Source organism: Colletes gigas, unplaced genomic scaffold, assembly GCF_013123115.1.
Source record: "Colletes gigas isolate AHSC1104 unplaced genomic scaffold, ASM1312311v1 Colletes_gigas_Sc00015, whole genome shotgun sequence".
In the NCBI taxonomy this organism is placed as follows: domain Eukaryota; kingdom Metazoa; phylum Arthropoda; class Insecta; order Hymenoptera; family Colletidae; genus Colletes; species Colletes gigas.
Window position 1 is genome coordinate 5,486,276 of NW_025106644.1, and position 16,911 is coordinate 5,503,186.

The 16,911-nt window shown below is 47.9% G+C and overlaps 1 protein-coding gene across 1 annotated transcript in view; it reads left to right on the forward strand.

The window, feature by feature from the left end:
- Nucleotides 1-16,911, forward strand: part of LOC122399904 (cadherin-related tumor suppressor) — a 75,730-nt gene that overhangs the window by 50,462 nt on the left and 8,357 nt on the right. Inside the window, exons 2-10 of the mRNA XM_043400962.1 lie at nucleotides 5,613-5,960; nucleotides 8,942-9,178; nucleotides 11,135-11,524; nucleotides 11,882-12,295; nucleotides 12,785-13,117; nucleotides 13,275-13,452; nucleotides 15,544-15,724; nucleotides 15,873-16,126; nucleotides 16,433-16,863. Of these exons, the coding sequence (XP_043256897.1) occupies nucleotides 5,613-5,960; nucleotides 8,942-9,178; nucleotides 11,135-11,524; nucleotides 11,882-12,295; nucleotides 12,785-13,117; nucleotides 13,275-13,452; nucleotides 15,544-15,724; nucleotides 15,873-16,126; nucleotides 16,433-16,863 (2,766 nt within the window). The remainder of the gene's footprint in view (nucleotides 1-5,612; nucleotides 5,961-8,941; nucleotides 9,179-11,134; nucleotides 11,525-11,881; nucleotides 12,296-12,784; nucleotides 13,118-13,274; nucleotides 13,453-15,543; nucleotides 15,725-15,872; nucleotides 16,127-16,432; nucleotides 16,864-16,911) is intronic.

Genomic DNA, 16,911 nt, shown 5'->3' on the forward strand with positions numbered 1-16,911 from the left:
TAACGTGTTTACTATGTTGCCCCGGCCGGGGCATAAATTAGTATGTTTATCACGGAACCGAGCGTCGCGCGAGAATTTAACGTCACCACTCACGAGTTAATCGTACGGTAACTCGATACATATATCTTGAATCTCACGCAAATCTACAGGGTGTCCTTAAATTAAAAATTTCTACGGGCCAGTTTCTCGAGAAAATTAGAAAAGTATCGCAGAGTACCTCGGAGCTCTTAATTTCCTTCTAACAATCACTTAACCCTTTGCAGCACTTCGCTGAGCATACTAACCGCGTCAATTACAAGCATTAAATCGCAGTGGAGTACAAGACCAATTTAATTAAATTTCACTCAGTTTCAAAGACAATGCCTTAACATTCTTTACTCGATGATAAATGGTCTTGCACGTAACATTGTTTACTAGAAATATAACGCGAAGGTTCTCAGCTATTCCGAGGGTGTGTTACAATTTCGTCGACAGGTGTACGCGAGCACGGTTACCAGCAGAAGCATTCCTCTCGCGGGACGGTCGCAGTATGTACGCTAACTAACATATCACTCGTAATAAAGATACGTGGTACATAGTTACAAGCGGCGGCGTGTAACTGGTCGCGCGGACGGTTATATAAGAGAAGCTGCGAGATCTGGAGCCGTCCGTGCATAAGGAATGCTCATTAATACGCGTTACGTTGTTCTTCGACCGATGATCGTTGTATTTTATTACGCTGACGCGGGGCCGTCCCCCCCACCCCCAGCGGTCGGTTTAATCTCGGCGGAAAATTATGGCTGAAAATCCACGGCCACCGCGTGAAATATTATACCCAGACCCGCGAAGATCAAGGACACCGGAGAGGCGATTACATTCGATGAGTTTTATTAAGGAATCGCGCGCTCGTTAACGGTTCTCCAATTAACTGCTTTCGTTGGCCCTCCAATTTACATTCAAGCTTGCGAGGTACAATAATTATCAGCGGCGAGGAGGCTAGTTTTTCCTCGAGAGGCTATTTGGTATAACAATTTTTAGCAAAATGTCTCGGAAGAAATTTATGCCTTTACTTTGCAACGAGGCGGTGTGTTAAACAGACCGTCGGAGGTGAGCTTTGACAGAGTAGAATGGCGATAAAACGGCGCTTAAATTTTCCTATTTAAAAATTAATGAACTGCAACGACGCGGATGGAGAGCAAACGAGATGTTGAATTTTATATTTATTGGCGCGTAAACAGATACTTTACGAGATCGGGTATAATAGTCTAATTATTTCGATTGATATTTTCTTATAAAACATATTTTATGCTTTGTATGTATCTTTAACACTTTGGCTGCCACGTCAAGATTTTCCCCACTATGGAACTAAAACAATTCATTCTGAACTTGAAATTTAAATGTTTAATAAATTTGTATAGGACGAAGTTGAACGTGGTTACGAGAATAAGTACCAAAGACGAATTTTAAATTATGCAGTTTGCAATTATTTAAAATCGAAGTTTCGATCTCGGTAGAAAATTGTACGGTTTTGGTGTGGCAGTCAACGTGTTAACACTTAAGCGTTGGTCGGTAAAAAAGTTGATTAATACGCTATCGGTCGGTAAGTGTTGGCCGGTAAAAAAGTCGATTAACAGGCTATCGGTCGGTAATGTGTTAAAATAGAATGCGTTGGAATGTTGGCAAAGGGCATAATCCCGTAAATATTAACGAACGATAATAATACCGCCGCCTTAAAAGGGAATGGCGCGTTAGCATGCGTCGCGACAGAACGTTCTAAACGATCGAAAAACAATTGAACCCACGGGGCCATAAGCGCGAGTGCTCGTCGAGGCTGGCTTCGACGTGGACATATCTACGACTCGGTCGGAGCCGTCCACGGACGGACGGTGTCGTGGCACGAGAAAACAAAGCTATTAGTCGTAAGAACCGTAGATATATATCTTATTGTCTCCAGCCGCTAGACGGAATTACAGCGTACCCTTTAGCTGTGCCGTACCCTATGGGAATCCATTCGGAGGAGCGTTATTAACTCCGCGAGTCGTCCCGTGGCTCTCGAGAGGCAGGTTATCCTTTGTGTACCGCTAGGAAATCAGAAATAGACAAAATTATCCTTCAATTTCTATAATAGTTTTTTTTCAATTCAAGAATGCCCTGAATCTACTTACCTGTGGACAGGGACGTCCATCGGGATTTCTGAAATATCTCTATCTCGTCAGGCGAGGAGGGGGACAGCCGGGGTAAAAAAGACTGTAAAAGACAGGATGGAGGAATTATTAGTAGATATATATCTTATTGTCCCCGGTGGGTACACAGAATTCCGTGGGTTTAAGGTCCACGGGCTGGTCGTCGTCGTGGTCGTCTTCGTGGTCTATGGGGGCCCCCACGAAGATACGTTATTAATCGGGCGATGTCAGTGGTTCGACCCCTCATAGAGAACCCATAGGACCCCGGTTCGGTAAAAGGGAGGACGCGAGGCGGGGGGAGGGGACGAGGTGGAGAGGAGGAGGAGGCTCGGAGCTTGAACAAGGAAGACGGTAGGGACTCGCGGAGCGAGGGAGTCCGGGGCCTGAGAAAAGACAGAAGAAGCCTGCCGCGGACCCCGAATGGAGGGAGAACGCCACGGCGAGAGAGAGAGACGGCGGAAGAGGACGGGAGAGGGGGCGTGGGGCAGTGGAGGGCGAGGGGGGAAACAGAAGAATGGGACTCACTTCGTGCATGACCCAAAGAAACCCCCGCTGAGCGACTCGATCCGATCCGCTGATCCCCGACCGCGCTGACGCAGATACCATCTTTCCTTGCACTCCGAATGCTCTCCGGGCGTTTCTTACCGCCCATATACCTCGCTCCTCTCTCCTCTCTCCTTGCCCCTGCCGCGAGGAGCAAAGAAGAAGGAATATTCTATCCGAGACAGCTATATGACCGCACTGATTTGTCTGCTTATTGTTGCCGTTCCCGTCTCCTTGTTCCCCGATCGTGACGATGACGCGACCGTCCCCGCGGACATTCCTTCCCGCGAAATTCGCGACCACGGCTGTACCTTATTCCCTCGACGGGCAGCATCCTCGCGGAACGACAGAGACGCCCGGCTGATCCCGAGGTACACTCGAGGGTTCGATGACTGTTCCCGTTCAATGATCAGCCGACGGAGCAGCTTAGACACACCTGAACGTTCCAATGAGAGAGCCGAGAATTCGGAAGGTTAGCCACGATTAATCCCTATGGCGATACGGAGGCTATGCCACCGGAAGTCCCCTGAAAAAGTGGTCAAAATTACACTCTAGACCTTTCAAAATTCTATGCTCGAATCTACGTACCATATGAGCGATGAAAATCAGAGCAAAAACTTGGACAATCCATCTTAAGAATTAATTTTTATAATTTTGTTCAGGGCTCAACTTTCTTCGACTTTGATACTTTTTTTTCTTGGGGTGTCTTCTGGGTTCAGAATTGTGTTTCTGGACTCACTATGCCTCTGCATCGATTGCAAACGAGATAAATAATGGAAGACCTGATTTGAGTCTATGAATGAGAGGAAATGCAACCGGAAGTCCCCTGAAAAAGTGGTCAAAATTACACTCTAGACCTTTCAAAATTCTATGCCCGAATCTACGTACCATGTGAGTGATAAGAATCTGAAAACTTGAACAATCCATCTGAAGAATTAATTTTTACCATTTTTATAATTTTGTCCTAGGCTTAACATTCTTCGACTTTGATACTTTTTTTCTTGGGGTGTCTTCTGGGTTCAGAATTGTGTTTCTAGACTCACTATGCCTCTGCATCGATTGCAAACGATATTTGACCCCACGAATGAGAGGCTATGCAACCGGAAGTCCCCTGAAAAAGTAGTCAAAATAACACTTTAGACCAAAATGTGATGAAAACTAGAAATGTTTCCAGGTGCATTTACTCGCTATTTTTGACTTTAGCTCGATCATGACTCTTACTATGCAAGTGTATGCGTGCATAAGAAGGTTGTCGCTGCAGGTTCCCGGACAAAGAAAAAAGCGACCACGTGGCTCTAGTATAATAACTGACTTTAGCGCAACCGTTGGAAGATGGATATACTTAAAGACGAAGCGTTTAGTCTCTCATCGAGCTGCAATAGCAAATTAATTACAGACATCTGAAGTATCTCTTATTACTACCTGAAACTCTAAAGTCCTCCCTTTTCCCTCGAAACCAGATTTTTCAAACTGGTCAACATAGACAGCGCCATTATGAGAGCAAGAAAATTGAGAATGACAACTTCCTTTGATTCTTCTCGTTTCGTTTGGACTCTGTTTAACTTCATACGATGGATGATTAATCGCAATGAGGCCTCGAGGTACTCAAACCCGGCCACGTTGCGAAATAATTAAAAAGTAAAATTCGTTCGGAACCGACGCCGCCGCCGAAAACGCGCGTTTCTCTCGCGAGACAGCGGACCGGCTATTGTTTCGTCATCACGAGCGTACGTCCCGTGGCACGCCTAGGCGGTTCGAAGGCAATAATTGATGGCACGCACTTTATCAATGACGGGCCAAGTCAGACTAATTACTAGGAAGATCGATGCGTTTTCGACGTCGATTATGTAAGCTCGAAAATCACCTACGTGTCCTCCGTATTCGGTCCCTGAAGACGTAATCCGTGTTTACGTTACACGTGTCAGTTGTCAAGGAACGGAACCCTGAAAACTAAACATCATCTTTCATTTACTACGACCTTAGAAGTTCCCTTAAAACTCGTTAAAAGAAAAAGGTTTTACATAAATTACCTATTCTCAGAAAGCTTGCTTAGCGGAGAGAACATATTTGGTGGACTGTAATTTTAAAAACATTCTGTAAGTTTTAAAGCTGAGAACTGTGTGAAAAAATTGATTAAACACCGCGTGGTTCGATGGAGTCAGATTTGTTCGACAGGAAGTGCGCGTGTTCGTTCTAGCGAATCGATTTCCCGATTGGTCGAACGATAGTTTGTCGATCGGGATGTTACACTGTTGCGATGGTTTTTCAATAGCACCACCGTTCCACCGTTTCGATACACTGGCTCCTGGTAGTCACATAAACCTTGGCCGGCTGACGTGACTGAGAATTTAATGAAATGAGACATGCGCGCAAGTCGAATCGAAAAACAAACTTTCTCACGATTCTTCGCATGCATACCGTGACTTCGGCGCAACAACGGCCCGTAGATTTATATTGATTGCGCATAATTATATCCTGGCGACCGACAAAACCAACGTCGGACCCTCTCCGTCGCGATTTATCGTTAACGCGCGCTCTCGCTCGCCGCGAGATGCGACTTTCCACGATTCAAACGTGTCAATTAATTCCCACTACTCGCTGGATACTCCCCCATTTTAACAGCGAATTTCTGTAACCCTCAAAATCCGTCGAATTTTAATTAATAAAATGATCCAACGGGTGTGAAGGACATTGACAAAGTAGCTCTCAGGCTTTTTAACACCAATAGTAACAACTAATCGCTTGCACAGGCCCGTTACAATAGAGGGGTCGACAACCTGTGGCTCTTTTTAACTAAATTATTATCTATAATAATTACAAGAGAACGAGACCAACGAATGACTTTCGATCGCGTCTGGTCTGTTTCCCGTGTAATCGTTGGCGATTACGAGTGTGTTTTAATTGCAGGTTCGCGTGATGGTTCTGGACAAGAACGACGTGGCGCCGACCTGGGGCCCCGGCACCTGGAAATTCAAAATCTCCGAGGAGGCGCCCCCCAACACCGTCGTCACGGTCCTGAAGGCGTTCGATCCGGACACGATAGGGACGCTGACGTACACCCTGGTGCCGAATCATCGTCCTGGATCGAACCAGGAGAACCAGGAGACCGACGAGGAGAGCCAGTTCAAGCTTCATCCGACCACGGGACAACTGACGCTCGCCGAGGCCCTCGACAGAGAGACCAGAGAAAAATATGTCCTGAAAGTTCGAGCCGATGATGGATTGCAACACACCGACGTCACGTTAACCATCCAGGTAGATTTCTTTCCCTGGGTCCAATTTTTTACTCGGGGCCCCGAAAGTCTGCCAGTTCTGACTCTTCGATCGATTATCTTCGCTACGAATAAAATGGTCATGTTATGGTTGAACGTTAGAACCGATAATCAATAATCGAAGACGATTTTATATACGACTACCTCCAGTTCTGTTGTTCCGAGCTGAGAATAGGGGAGAAACAGTTGCGCGGATTTTTCTGTTTAGACCAAGTTCTTTCGAGTCCCGTTGAAGGCTGATTATCCTGTAATTACACGGTATGCTACTGTTATCTCGGCCATTATGATCCCTTGTCCCGTTACTCTATCACTATTGATTATTACCGAATCAATTAACAATTATGACAAATTGATCTCGGGAGAGACACGCCACTGCGAACGATGTTTTCGAGGACTACCATGTTTGGCAGAAGTGTGATTAGATATCGTACGGGATTACTGTTCCGGAATTAACCTTCTCGATATTCTTCCTTTTTTAAGTATTGATCAGGATCTCCTCCGACGCGATTCGCTGGACATGCAACAAAGGGTGAACAACGTTAAATGTTAATCATTCTATCCTTCAAGTTAGCAATTAACTTATTAAAAATAAATACATATACTTTCTGCCCTTGAAGAAAGTCTTGAGCTTGAATTCCCATGATTCACTGGACATGTAACAAAGGGTGAACAATGTTAAATATTGATCATTCTATCCTTTAAATTAGTAATTGACTTATTAATAATAAATACATATACTTTTTGCCCCCATTTGAAGAAAGTCTTGATTGGATGACCTCCCCAATTCACTGGACATGTAACAAAGTGTGAACAATATTAAATATTGATCATTCTATCCTTCAAGTTAGTAGTTAACTTATTAAAAATAAATACATATGCTTTTTGCCCTTGAAGAAAGTGTTGAGCTTGACCTCCCTTGATTCACTGGACCTGCAACAAATGGTGAACAATGTAGATTAGAGAGCAAGTCGATTGGAGAGATCAGAGGCTAGAAAAATGACTTTCCCTGAGAACTGTCCGGCAGCGAGGTATCGTCGAATCGCTTTGGTTTCCCAGTGCGTTCCGCCTTATAATTCATTACGCTGGCGGACCGAAACGATTCGCGGCGATAAAAAAACGTCGAAGAAGGGCGGCCCCCGGTCGTTTAACGACGGCGGAGGCGATCCACGGTAGCATCGAAGGCACGGCCAGCCAGGGGCCCAGGGTCCTTCGGAGACAATCGCAAAAATTATCCTTATGACGTGTAATGGCTGGGAATTCTTTTAAGGTTCTCGCTGACCGCCGTCCGCTATTCTATCCGGGTCTCTTAAAGGCAAAAGGAATGCCAGTCCCGATCATAGCTCGCCTCTTTGGGGCTCCATGAAAGAGGCCCGCTGCCGACAGTTGCGGAATCTGCCCCTTCTGGCCCCTTATACCCCCCCTCCCTCTTCCCTCCCCCTGGTCGACCTTAGAAGAGTTTCCTCCTCCCTCCGCCCCGTCAAGAATCTCTCCTTCCCCCCTCCTCTCGTCCTTCTCTTCTCTCCTCTTCCTACTTCCTACGTTTCGTTCCCCTCCTCCCTCCGTTCGTCGTCGACCTCTTCCTCCTCCACCTTCGAGCCCCTCTTCTTCGTCTTCTTCTTCTTCTTCTACTTGGTCATCGTGGTCTCTACTCTCCTTTCGGTTCTCTCCTCGTCATCCAGCGCGTCTCGGGGCAACCGTCACTTTTTGCAAACGTCTCCGAACCCTCCTTAATCAAACCGTGCCCACCTCCGCTTTATTCTTTTATACCGCCACCGCGTGTCGATCCCACTCGACGCTGGAAACCTGTTCACCGGACGTACACCGGGCGACTTCCGAGCGGCCCTGGGACCAGAGAGACGTCCGCGGCACGCACCCTCCCCCCCACGGATAGAGAATCGCTACGGAGAGGAGCCCCTGCCACTTACGGGAACGAGTTCGCCGTGATACGATTCCACGCGGGGGCTATCGACGCGAAAAATCCGTCCGCCGAAAGTCTCGGGGGGCCCCCGTGGAATTTTAACGGACGAACGGGACCCGTGGAATGCACCCGGCCGGATACACCTCGCAGAAACCTCGATTGTCGCGTAATATTCCGGGTCTTATCGGCTATATTTCTCTACCAGCGACTCGCGCGCCCCGCTGTCTTGGCGCGAATGGTTCAACCGTGTCGCGCGACAATCGGTCAACCCCTGTGCGCACCGATAACGCGCCGAAATGTTGCGCGCGCATCGCGGCCGCCATATTGAACAGACTACGCGAATTTCGGGACCCAAACGGCAGAGTTTCACAAAATATAATGCAATTACAATAAAATATAGATGAATTGAACAGTTTCTGAAACGACCACGAACATTTTTCGATCGACTTTCAAACGGTTGAACGATGCCGCCATATTGAAAAGATAAGACTACGCAAATTTCGGGACCCAAACGGCAGAGTTTCACAAAATATAATGCAATTACAATAAAATATAGATGAATTGAACAGTTTCTGAAACGACCACGAACATTTTTCGATCGACTTTCAAATGGTTGAACGATGCCGCCATATTGAAAAGATAAGACTACGCGAATTTCTAAAACAATCGGGTACCAAACGGCATAGTTTCACAAAATATAATGCAATTACAATAAAACACAGATGAATTAAAAAATTTCTGAGACGTCGACGAGCATTTTTGGAACGTCGGTGTTAAATTAAAAAACGAAACGAACGTGACTGGCTGTCCCGAGTTCTGATTGAAATATGTTTATTCAGGGACGACGTTGAGTACGATCGAAAGAGTACAGAAAGCGGTTCGATTCCGAATTGTTTATGTTGACTCTACCTTTCTCCTCCCAGCGATCGGGTCGGGAATAATGGCGGTCGCGTGATCGTCCGAGAATAATCATTAATCATTTATGATTCAAACCCCGTGAAACCCTAGGAACAGTTACATGGTTTTTTAATCGTTTTGTTTACCAGGTGACGGACACGAACGACAACGCGCCTACGTTCCAGAGCACCGCGTACTCGTTCGACGTGCCGGAGAACATGCCGCGTGGCAGCAGGATCGGTCAGGTCGTCGCGACGGACGCCGACGCCGACGGACCCAACAGCCAATTGAGCTACACGCTGATATCCGACTGGGCGAACGACGTATTCTCCCTGAATCCCAGCACCGGGGTGTTCACGCTCACGGCCAGCCTCGATTACGAGCAGGTTCGTTAACACAATCAATTGTAGCGATATCGGGCCGCTCCGTGCAACGGTATTTAGAAAGTGTAAAGGGTATATCGCGTGTCCCGGCAGATTTTTTTCCTCCACGGGCTTATGGCTTTCACGGTGTCTCGCTTTCACGTTGATGTTTGAATCCACCGTGCCCGGCCATTATTTCTAAATCGATGTTTTCCCGGCGCCGTGATCGCACCGACGAGGAAAGCAGACGCTGACGATGCCTTTGACGCAATTAGGTCTAAATATCACCCAGCCTGCACTTTCGCGATGACGAAACACTGAAATCGTCGCTTACAATAGCGTTATTTGGAGCCGAAAAAACCATGGAAATTCGTCTCGAAAAACCGGAACGTCGCTGAGGCGGGTTCGTTGCCCGATCTTAATACTATCAAACAATTAATTATGAGAACTATCGTAAGAACGATTAGACGTTCCCTGTCGGAGGGTTTGAGCGACAGGATTTTTGGTACGGTGGTCTGATCGACAGAGGATAGGTCCACGTACGGTAAAACGAACGTAGCCAGCCCGGGGCAACGATTATAACCACGAACACGCCTCTGCGTTCAAGCTCGAGCGTACCTATTATATTAGCTTTTGACTAGAAGGCAACGCTAGAATTTAGGGTTTAGCGCTAACAGTCCGACAGATCGATCAACAGACGTTTTTAATGGCTGCTCGCTGTCTACGCTCTCGGAGACAAGCCATAGTTATGCTACAGGCACATACGCGTACATTCTGATCGATAGAATCGCCGACGCTCGACCCACGTACTCGCAATTCGATTCCTCGATAATTGAAATATCGATGAAATTACAAAAATTGTATACAATGAGGCGTAGACGAAACAGCATAGCTTTACAGAATTTATATCTATTAAATTATTCCAGACTGTACATCGGTTGTTATAGCATCGAAGTAGCTATGCTGGTTCCACAAATTTTTCGTACAAAGATGTCCAACACCGAATAGCAGGCTACGCCACTGACGTATACTTTACGATACGCCGTGTAACAGTGTTGTTATGTAGGAACGTTGGTCGCGTTTAGGCGTGTAGCAACAGGAAAAGCACGGTAACAGACGAGACCAGGGAGAAGGGCAGTTTATAGAACCCTTCATCACGGCCTTTCCAGATCCAGGGCGGGGATCATTACTAGACTGCGAGAGCATTTCACGGTCCGGTCGGGAAGATCTGAGCGCACTGGAAACAGAGAAAAGAGCACGGTTATTTCCACGAAACTCGTATTAGTGGCGCGAAATGGCTAGGTGGCGATCGCAAGAGAACTCGATACAGGCGGAAGTGTCTAACAAGACCAAAAAAAAAACAGGTTTCCGTAAAACTTGAGCCTCCCTCTCTCGAATCGTTCCCCTCGAACGAGTCAAATTTCTTGACCCCCTTTTGTCTACGAAACCCTATGCAGTTTCGCCCTTAAACTGACCATTAATTAAGTACCATTTCGAGGGGGTCAAGTTTCAACAACTAACCCCTTAACTGATATCTCAAAATATTCAGTTTGTAATGGTTTCTAGGACGCGAGTTAAGGGTGGAACCTCATGTAAAATGAAATTTTTTGATCTTTATGAAACTTGGCATATATATTCTATAAATAATTGGCCTCAGTCATTTTTGCAATTTTGAAAATTTTAACAAAAGAAGTATGTCATGCTGAGCGTTTTTGCATAAACTGACTATTCCATTTTGATTTTTTTGTGCATTGTACGCTGCACGGCGAATTTACAGGATGCGATTTTCAAGCCACCATTGCACCATTGTTATTAACAATTAAAATTTATAAAAAATATTTTTCTTTACGTTATAACGTTAATAAATGATACTTGAAATTTTAAACGAATCTGTGCATTGGATTTGTAAAAAAAAATTCTTGAAAAACAGGCCATTTACATGAGGTTCCCCCCCTTAAGTATACAATGCGTTTGTTTCAGGTGCAACACTACATCTTGGTGGTCCAGGCGACCGACGGCGGGATCCCGGCGCTTTCGTCGACGGTGACGGTCTATTGCAACGTGGTGGACCTGAACGACAACGCGCCTATCTTCGGGGCTGGTCCCCACGCGGCTGACATTGTGGAGAACACGACGATTGGTACCCCTGTTCTGACGGTGGCTGCTCAGGACTTAGACTCCGGTGACAATGGAAAGGTGATCTACGCTGTTGCCGGTGGTGACGAGAACGGGGACTTTGGGGTTGCTCCTAATGGCACCCTCTTCACCCGGAAGCTGCTCGACAGGGAACAGAAGCCGCTGTACAATTTGGTGCTCAGCGCCACCGACAATCCTCTGCCGCCAGCTCGACCACTCTCGACCACCGTGCAGGTTCGTTGACTCCCCGTTCCAACTGTGGAAAACAAGAGAATGTAAATTTATTCAAATCGACCGGCAGATTGATCTTTCGGGGCTGTGAACGCTGTTACGTGCACGTGTCGTTTGTAGCTTAAGAGATCTCGTTCCGGGGAGTAGGGTATCCTAGTTACATCTGATAAAAAGAACACAGAGCCGCGAGTTGGCCGATCGATTTGTTAAACGAGGTTACCAACCGGACTCCCGTGTTCTTTTTTTTTATTCACTCTTGGGAATAGAAAGAACGATCCAAGTACGAATCACGTGGATCAATCTTTACTTAACGTTATTCGAAAATAGAGAAGTTTTTGGAATTTGGAACCTGATCGACAGGTGACCGTGGTGCTGCTGGACGTGAACGACATGTCGCCGGAGTTCATATCGCCGACGAAGATTTCGATAATAGAAAACGCGCCGAGCAACACGGTGGTGATGGCCATTAAGGCGGTGGACAGGGACGAAGGACGAAACGGATACGTGGAGTACTCCCTGGAGGACACGACGCTTCCCTTCACCGTGGGCCCCGTGGACGGGCTGCTGCGCGTATCTGGCTCGCTGGATCGCGAATTAAGGTCAAACTACACCTTGGAGGTAACCGCGAAAGACCGCGGTGAACCACCGAGATCGTCCTCGACCACAGTCACTGTCACGGTCCTCGACGAGAACGACAATTCACCGGTCTTCGACCCGCGACAGTACTCCGCCACCGTCGCCGAAAACGCCAGCATCGGGGCCAGCGTTCTTCAGGTTTGTACAGACTCTTCAGCGCCACCTACATAGAAGGGAACAATCAGTAAAATCGTATAAAATAAATTTAATCGAAACACTACTTATCTATCATTTATACAACCGGGAGTCATTAGTTTGATGTTCGACTAAAACAACACCGTCTCGTATGCGGTCAATTAACGCGACAAAAGTGTACGGAATTATATAACTTTGTGTATCACGTGTATAAATCTTCCACAAAAAGGTGGAAAGTGACCGAGGCACTCTGGTGTGAATTGGTTTGTTTGAGGAGCCTCGAATAATATTTGACGAGGCCTGTGATCGTAGGTGTGAATCGACCATGGGTTCCTCGACGACCCTCGCGCTCTCAAATGATTTACTGCTCGACGGAGGAAGTCTGAGCGTACCTCGAGCGAGCCATGATCGATACGAGATTAACAGCGACCGTAATAGAGAAATGGGGCAATATTTAATTCGAATAGATAGAGTCTCGTGTTTGGATCGCAGGTGTCTGCGATGGACAGGGACGAGGGCGCGAACGGAAGGGTGAGATACAGTATCGCGATGGGGGACGATAACCGGGACTTCACCATCTCGGAGGACGGCGGGGTGATCAGGGTGGCGAAGAACTTGAACTTCGAGCGCAAGTCCAGGTACCATCTGACCATTCGAGGGGAGGATTGCGCGTCAGAGGTCGGAGAAACGCCACGTGGTGACACTGCCCAGGTCACCGTCACTGTCCTGGACATAAACGACAACGCGCCCGTCTTCTTGGACTCGCCGTACCTGGCACACGTGATGGAGAACATGGTACCACCTGGTGGAGGATTCGTCATACAGGTAATTCTATAAAAAAAAGACAAGTGTCAATGGTACCAATTTTTGTTAATTTTTAAACTAGAACTAGCTGAATATTTGTAGAATTAAATGGTGGATTAGTTCCAAGTGTCTTTAAGACTCTGGTGGATGCTTTAACCCTTTGCACTCTGCTCCACAGGTGAAAGCTTACGATGCAGACACACCACCTTACAACGACCAGGTGAGATACTTCCTGAAGGAGGGCGACACCGATTTATTTCGCATCAACGCCAGTACCGGGGACATATTCCTGCTTCGACCCCTCGACAGGGAACTGGTCCCGGAATACACCCTCACTCTGGTGGCCATGGACACTGGTAAGTTGTGTATTTGGATCCCTGTAATTGCAATGACAGAGTTTAATAATGTGTTGAATGGTTAGGAGGGGTTGTAAATAAATATCTCGTCGTGGGTACGGCGTTGGAAATCGTAGGAAGGGTTTAAGTGGGGTATAAAAATGTAGACAGGAAATTCAATACGAGTAGGAAAGTAGGTTCGTAAGAAATGAGGGACAAAGGAATGGCGCGCGGAGTCGTGTTCCCGTAGGACCTTTTGAGACGCGCTTTAGGGGAACGGCTAAATAGGTGTGTACCTGGCGCGATCTGCACAAAGGCTGGCATTCAAAGGGTAGCCAGTATTCTTCGGGAGAGAATATTTTTCCGGCCATCGCGCTGACCGGTCTTAGCCTCTGTGTAAACTGGTTGCGAATTAGCGCGGACAAAGGACTTAATTATGTTGGGTTTGGCGCTTTGACTAACAAAAACCGAAGGACGACCGACGAAAAAACTGATTCTAGTGCCGAAAAGACGCATTGCGTTCTTTATAACGCACGCAATCGTGGTTATGAATTATGCTAGAGTCGTAGTACGGCTTCGAGTTGTTCTTTTACATCAAATATATTTCCCGTAAGGGTTCAGGGGGATGCTCGACGGACTGTCACCCCGGTGAATAGACGAAACAATGGACGATGTATGGGACGGACTTAAGTAATGAGCGGTAATATACAAATTGGATATAAATTTGTGGGTTGTTCGATGAGATTCTTTAAACGGTGGGCAGTTCCTCGTCGAAATCTTTTTTATCGTTCGTTCCACCGACGGAGTCGGTAGCCCCCCGCCCCCGCCGCCGCCGAGCAACCCCTCCCCACCCCCCCCGGTCGGTTGGGCCAGGCCATCGGGCCCCCGATGGCCCAATCGGTCCCCGCCGAGGTAGACAAGCCCGCAGAGTTATGACGCGCGATTATGATAATCGCTCTCAAATGCCTTCCTCTGCCTCGACGCTGCACTCTCTTTCTCCCCCACCCTCCGCTTTCTTCCCTCACCTTGTCCTCTTCTCTTCTCTCTCTGGGGGCCCCCTCGCCCCTCCCCACTGTCCCCTTCCGCGCCAGCTTTCGCTTCTTGGACGTTTTGGTACCTCTCTCTCTCTCTCTCTATCTATCTGTCCCCCCACCCCTCTCAGAGGAGAAAGAGAGATCCCACTCGCGCCCGCGCATTATATTCCTATTTTATTCATACGCGTTATGGCTGTCGCGTATGTGCTATCGCGCGTACGCCATCGGTGTCCCCCATCAACCGCTGAGGGCCCAAAAATCTTTTGTCGAGGCCCCTCGAACGATGGTGCAGGGGTCCCATTGCATTATTAGTACGCGAGAGAGAGAATTTAGCGCCATCGGGGAATCCTGAAACATTTCAAAAATTGGAAAGTTAGTCTCGAGGACGCAAGAGGGCGGAGAAGGGGTTGTTCGACCCCTTTGCCCGTTGATTAAGCATACGGTACGAGGAGAACGCGTCTAAGCAAGGTCCGTTTCCGTGGGATTGCCCACCAGGGAACGCCGCCTATGGTGGACCACACCATTGTGCCCCGCAATTGTTGTGTCCGTGCCCTCCCCGTGAGAGGTCCACGTGATTGAACGATATACGCTTATAGAGGCGCGTGGCCCACGGCCACGCCACCGTGGGTACAATGTACCTGCTGCAATCAGAGAAATCGGGTCCCTCCGGAGAATAATGGCCTGTTTTAGGCGGCGCAATTAACTCGACTTCGCCCGATACTTCGTGAAATCGTGATTTGTCTCATTTAACGTTACACGATCGCAATCTCGACGGGCGCTCGATTTTCGGTAAACGCAAGTAAACTAGTTGCAATTGATAATATACATACGCAGAGAAGACACAAAAGACATGGTGTATCGGTAAAATAAAAAGGTCGTTCCTCTCGCTGATAAAAAAAAAACAAGGACCAAGCTTTGGATCTCGATGAAAGGTCGCCGAAATTCCAGCGCCGAATTCGAATAAACGGAACGACCTTTTACGCGGCGGTGTTCGCGTCGTTTATGGTGGTTCGATTAGCGGAGCACGTTTGTGTAATCATAGAACGATCAATCTACGATTAGCGAACCCGTTTCGCAGGTTCTCCGCCGCTGACTGGATCGGGCATCGTTAGGATCGTCGTGCTGGACGTCAACGATCACAGTCCAGAATTCACCAGGCAGGAATACAGGGCGACGGTCACCGAGAACTCGGCTTCCGGTACGTGGGTCGCGAAACCCCACGCCACGGACAAAGACGAGGGCCTGAACGCCAAGATCAGGTGAGGGACCAAAATTCTAAGACTCCGGGACACCTTGGGGGGTGCAGGTACTCGAGAGAAATCGCACCTCCACCCCCTGTGGTGCCTTACAAATACTCGTTTCGGAAACAACCCCTAATAAAACTGTTTTTACACGAATTTCGTACAGATACAGTCTACTGGGTGAGAAATCGGAACGGTTCACGGCGGACCCCGACTCGGGGGAGGTTTTCACCCTGGTGCCCCTGGATCGAGAACAAACCGCAGTGTACCATTTGACGTTGGTTGCCCAGGATTCTAGTCCAACGGAGCCCAGAGCTTCTGCTGTTAATTTGACTATTCTCGTGAAGGACGTGAACGACAACGCCCCCAGGTTCTCCAGTCCAAGGTACACGGCGTACGTGCCTGGTGCCACCAAACCAGGTAAGCTGTAGCCTAGTAGCTCGTCTCTATTGTGGTAGCCATTTGCATTTGATGTATCTGAAATTAGAAATGTGTTAGTAAAGATAGAGACCTGGTGCCACCAAAACCAGGTAAGCTGGAGCCTAGTAGCGCGTCTCTATTGTGGTAGCCATTTGCATTCGATGCACTTGAAATTAGAAATGTGTTGGTAAAGATAGAGAGCACGTTTTACTGGACAAGCTAATAATTTCGCGCGAGGCCCAACACGTTAGGTAACACAGAAACTCGAATGTAAACATGCGGCTACGATGTTACCTTCCTTTAAAGGGGATTTCGTGTTCGGCGCGAAAGCGGTGGACGACGACGACGGCGAGAACTCCCGGATCGTCTACCGTCTCCAGGGAATGGACGCCGAGAGGTTCGCGATCGACTCGAACAGCGGCGTGATAAGAGCCACGCAGGAGTTGGCCAACGACGAGACCACGTACCAGTTGCAAATCCAGGCGTCCGATTGCGGCGCGAGGCCCCAATCCGTCACCGCCGACTTGGTGATACATCTGTGGGAGAGGCAGCTGTTCCCCAGCTTTCGACCCACCATGAACACCAGGTTCACCCTGCCGGAGGACGTGCCAGAGGGCAGAGCGATCACGAAGTTGAGCGCAACTACACCGAAAGTCGGGGTGGCCAGCAATCTTGTCTACGGGATGGCTGGTGGAAACGTTGGAGATGCTCTGAGGATCGATCCTCACACTGGAGAGGTTTGTCCCGGTCCTGAAAAGACCATGATTATTAAAGGAGGATCCTAA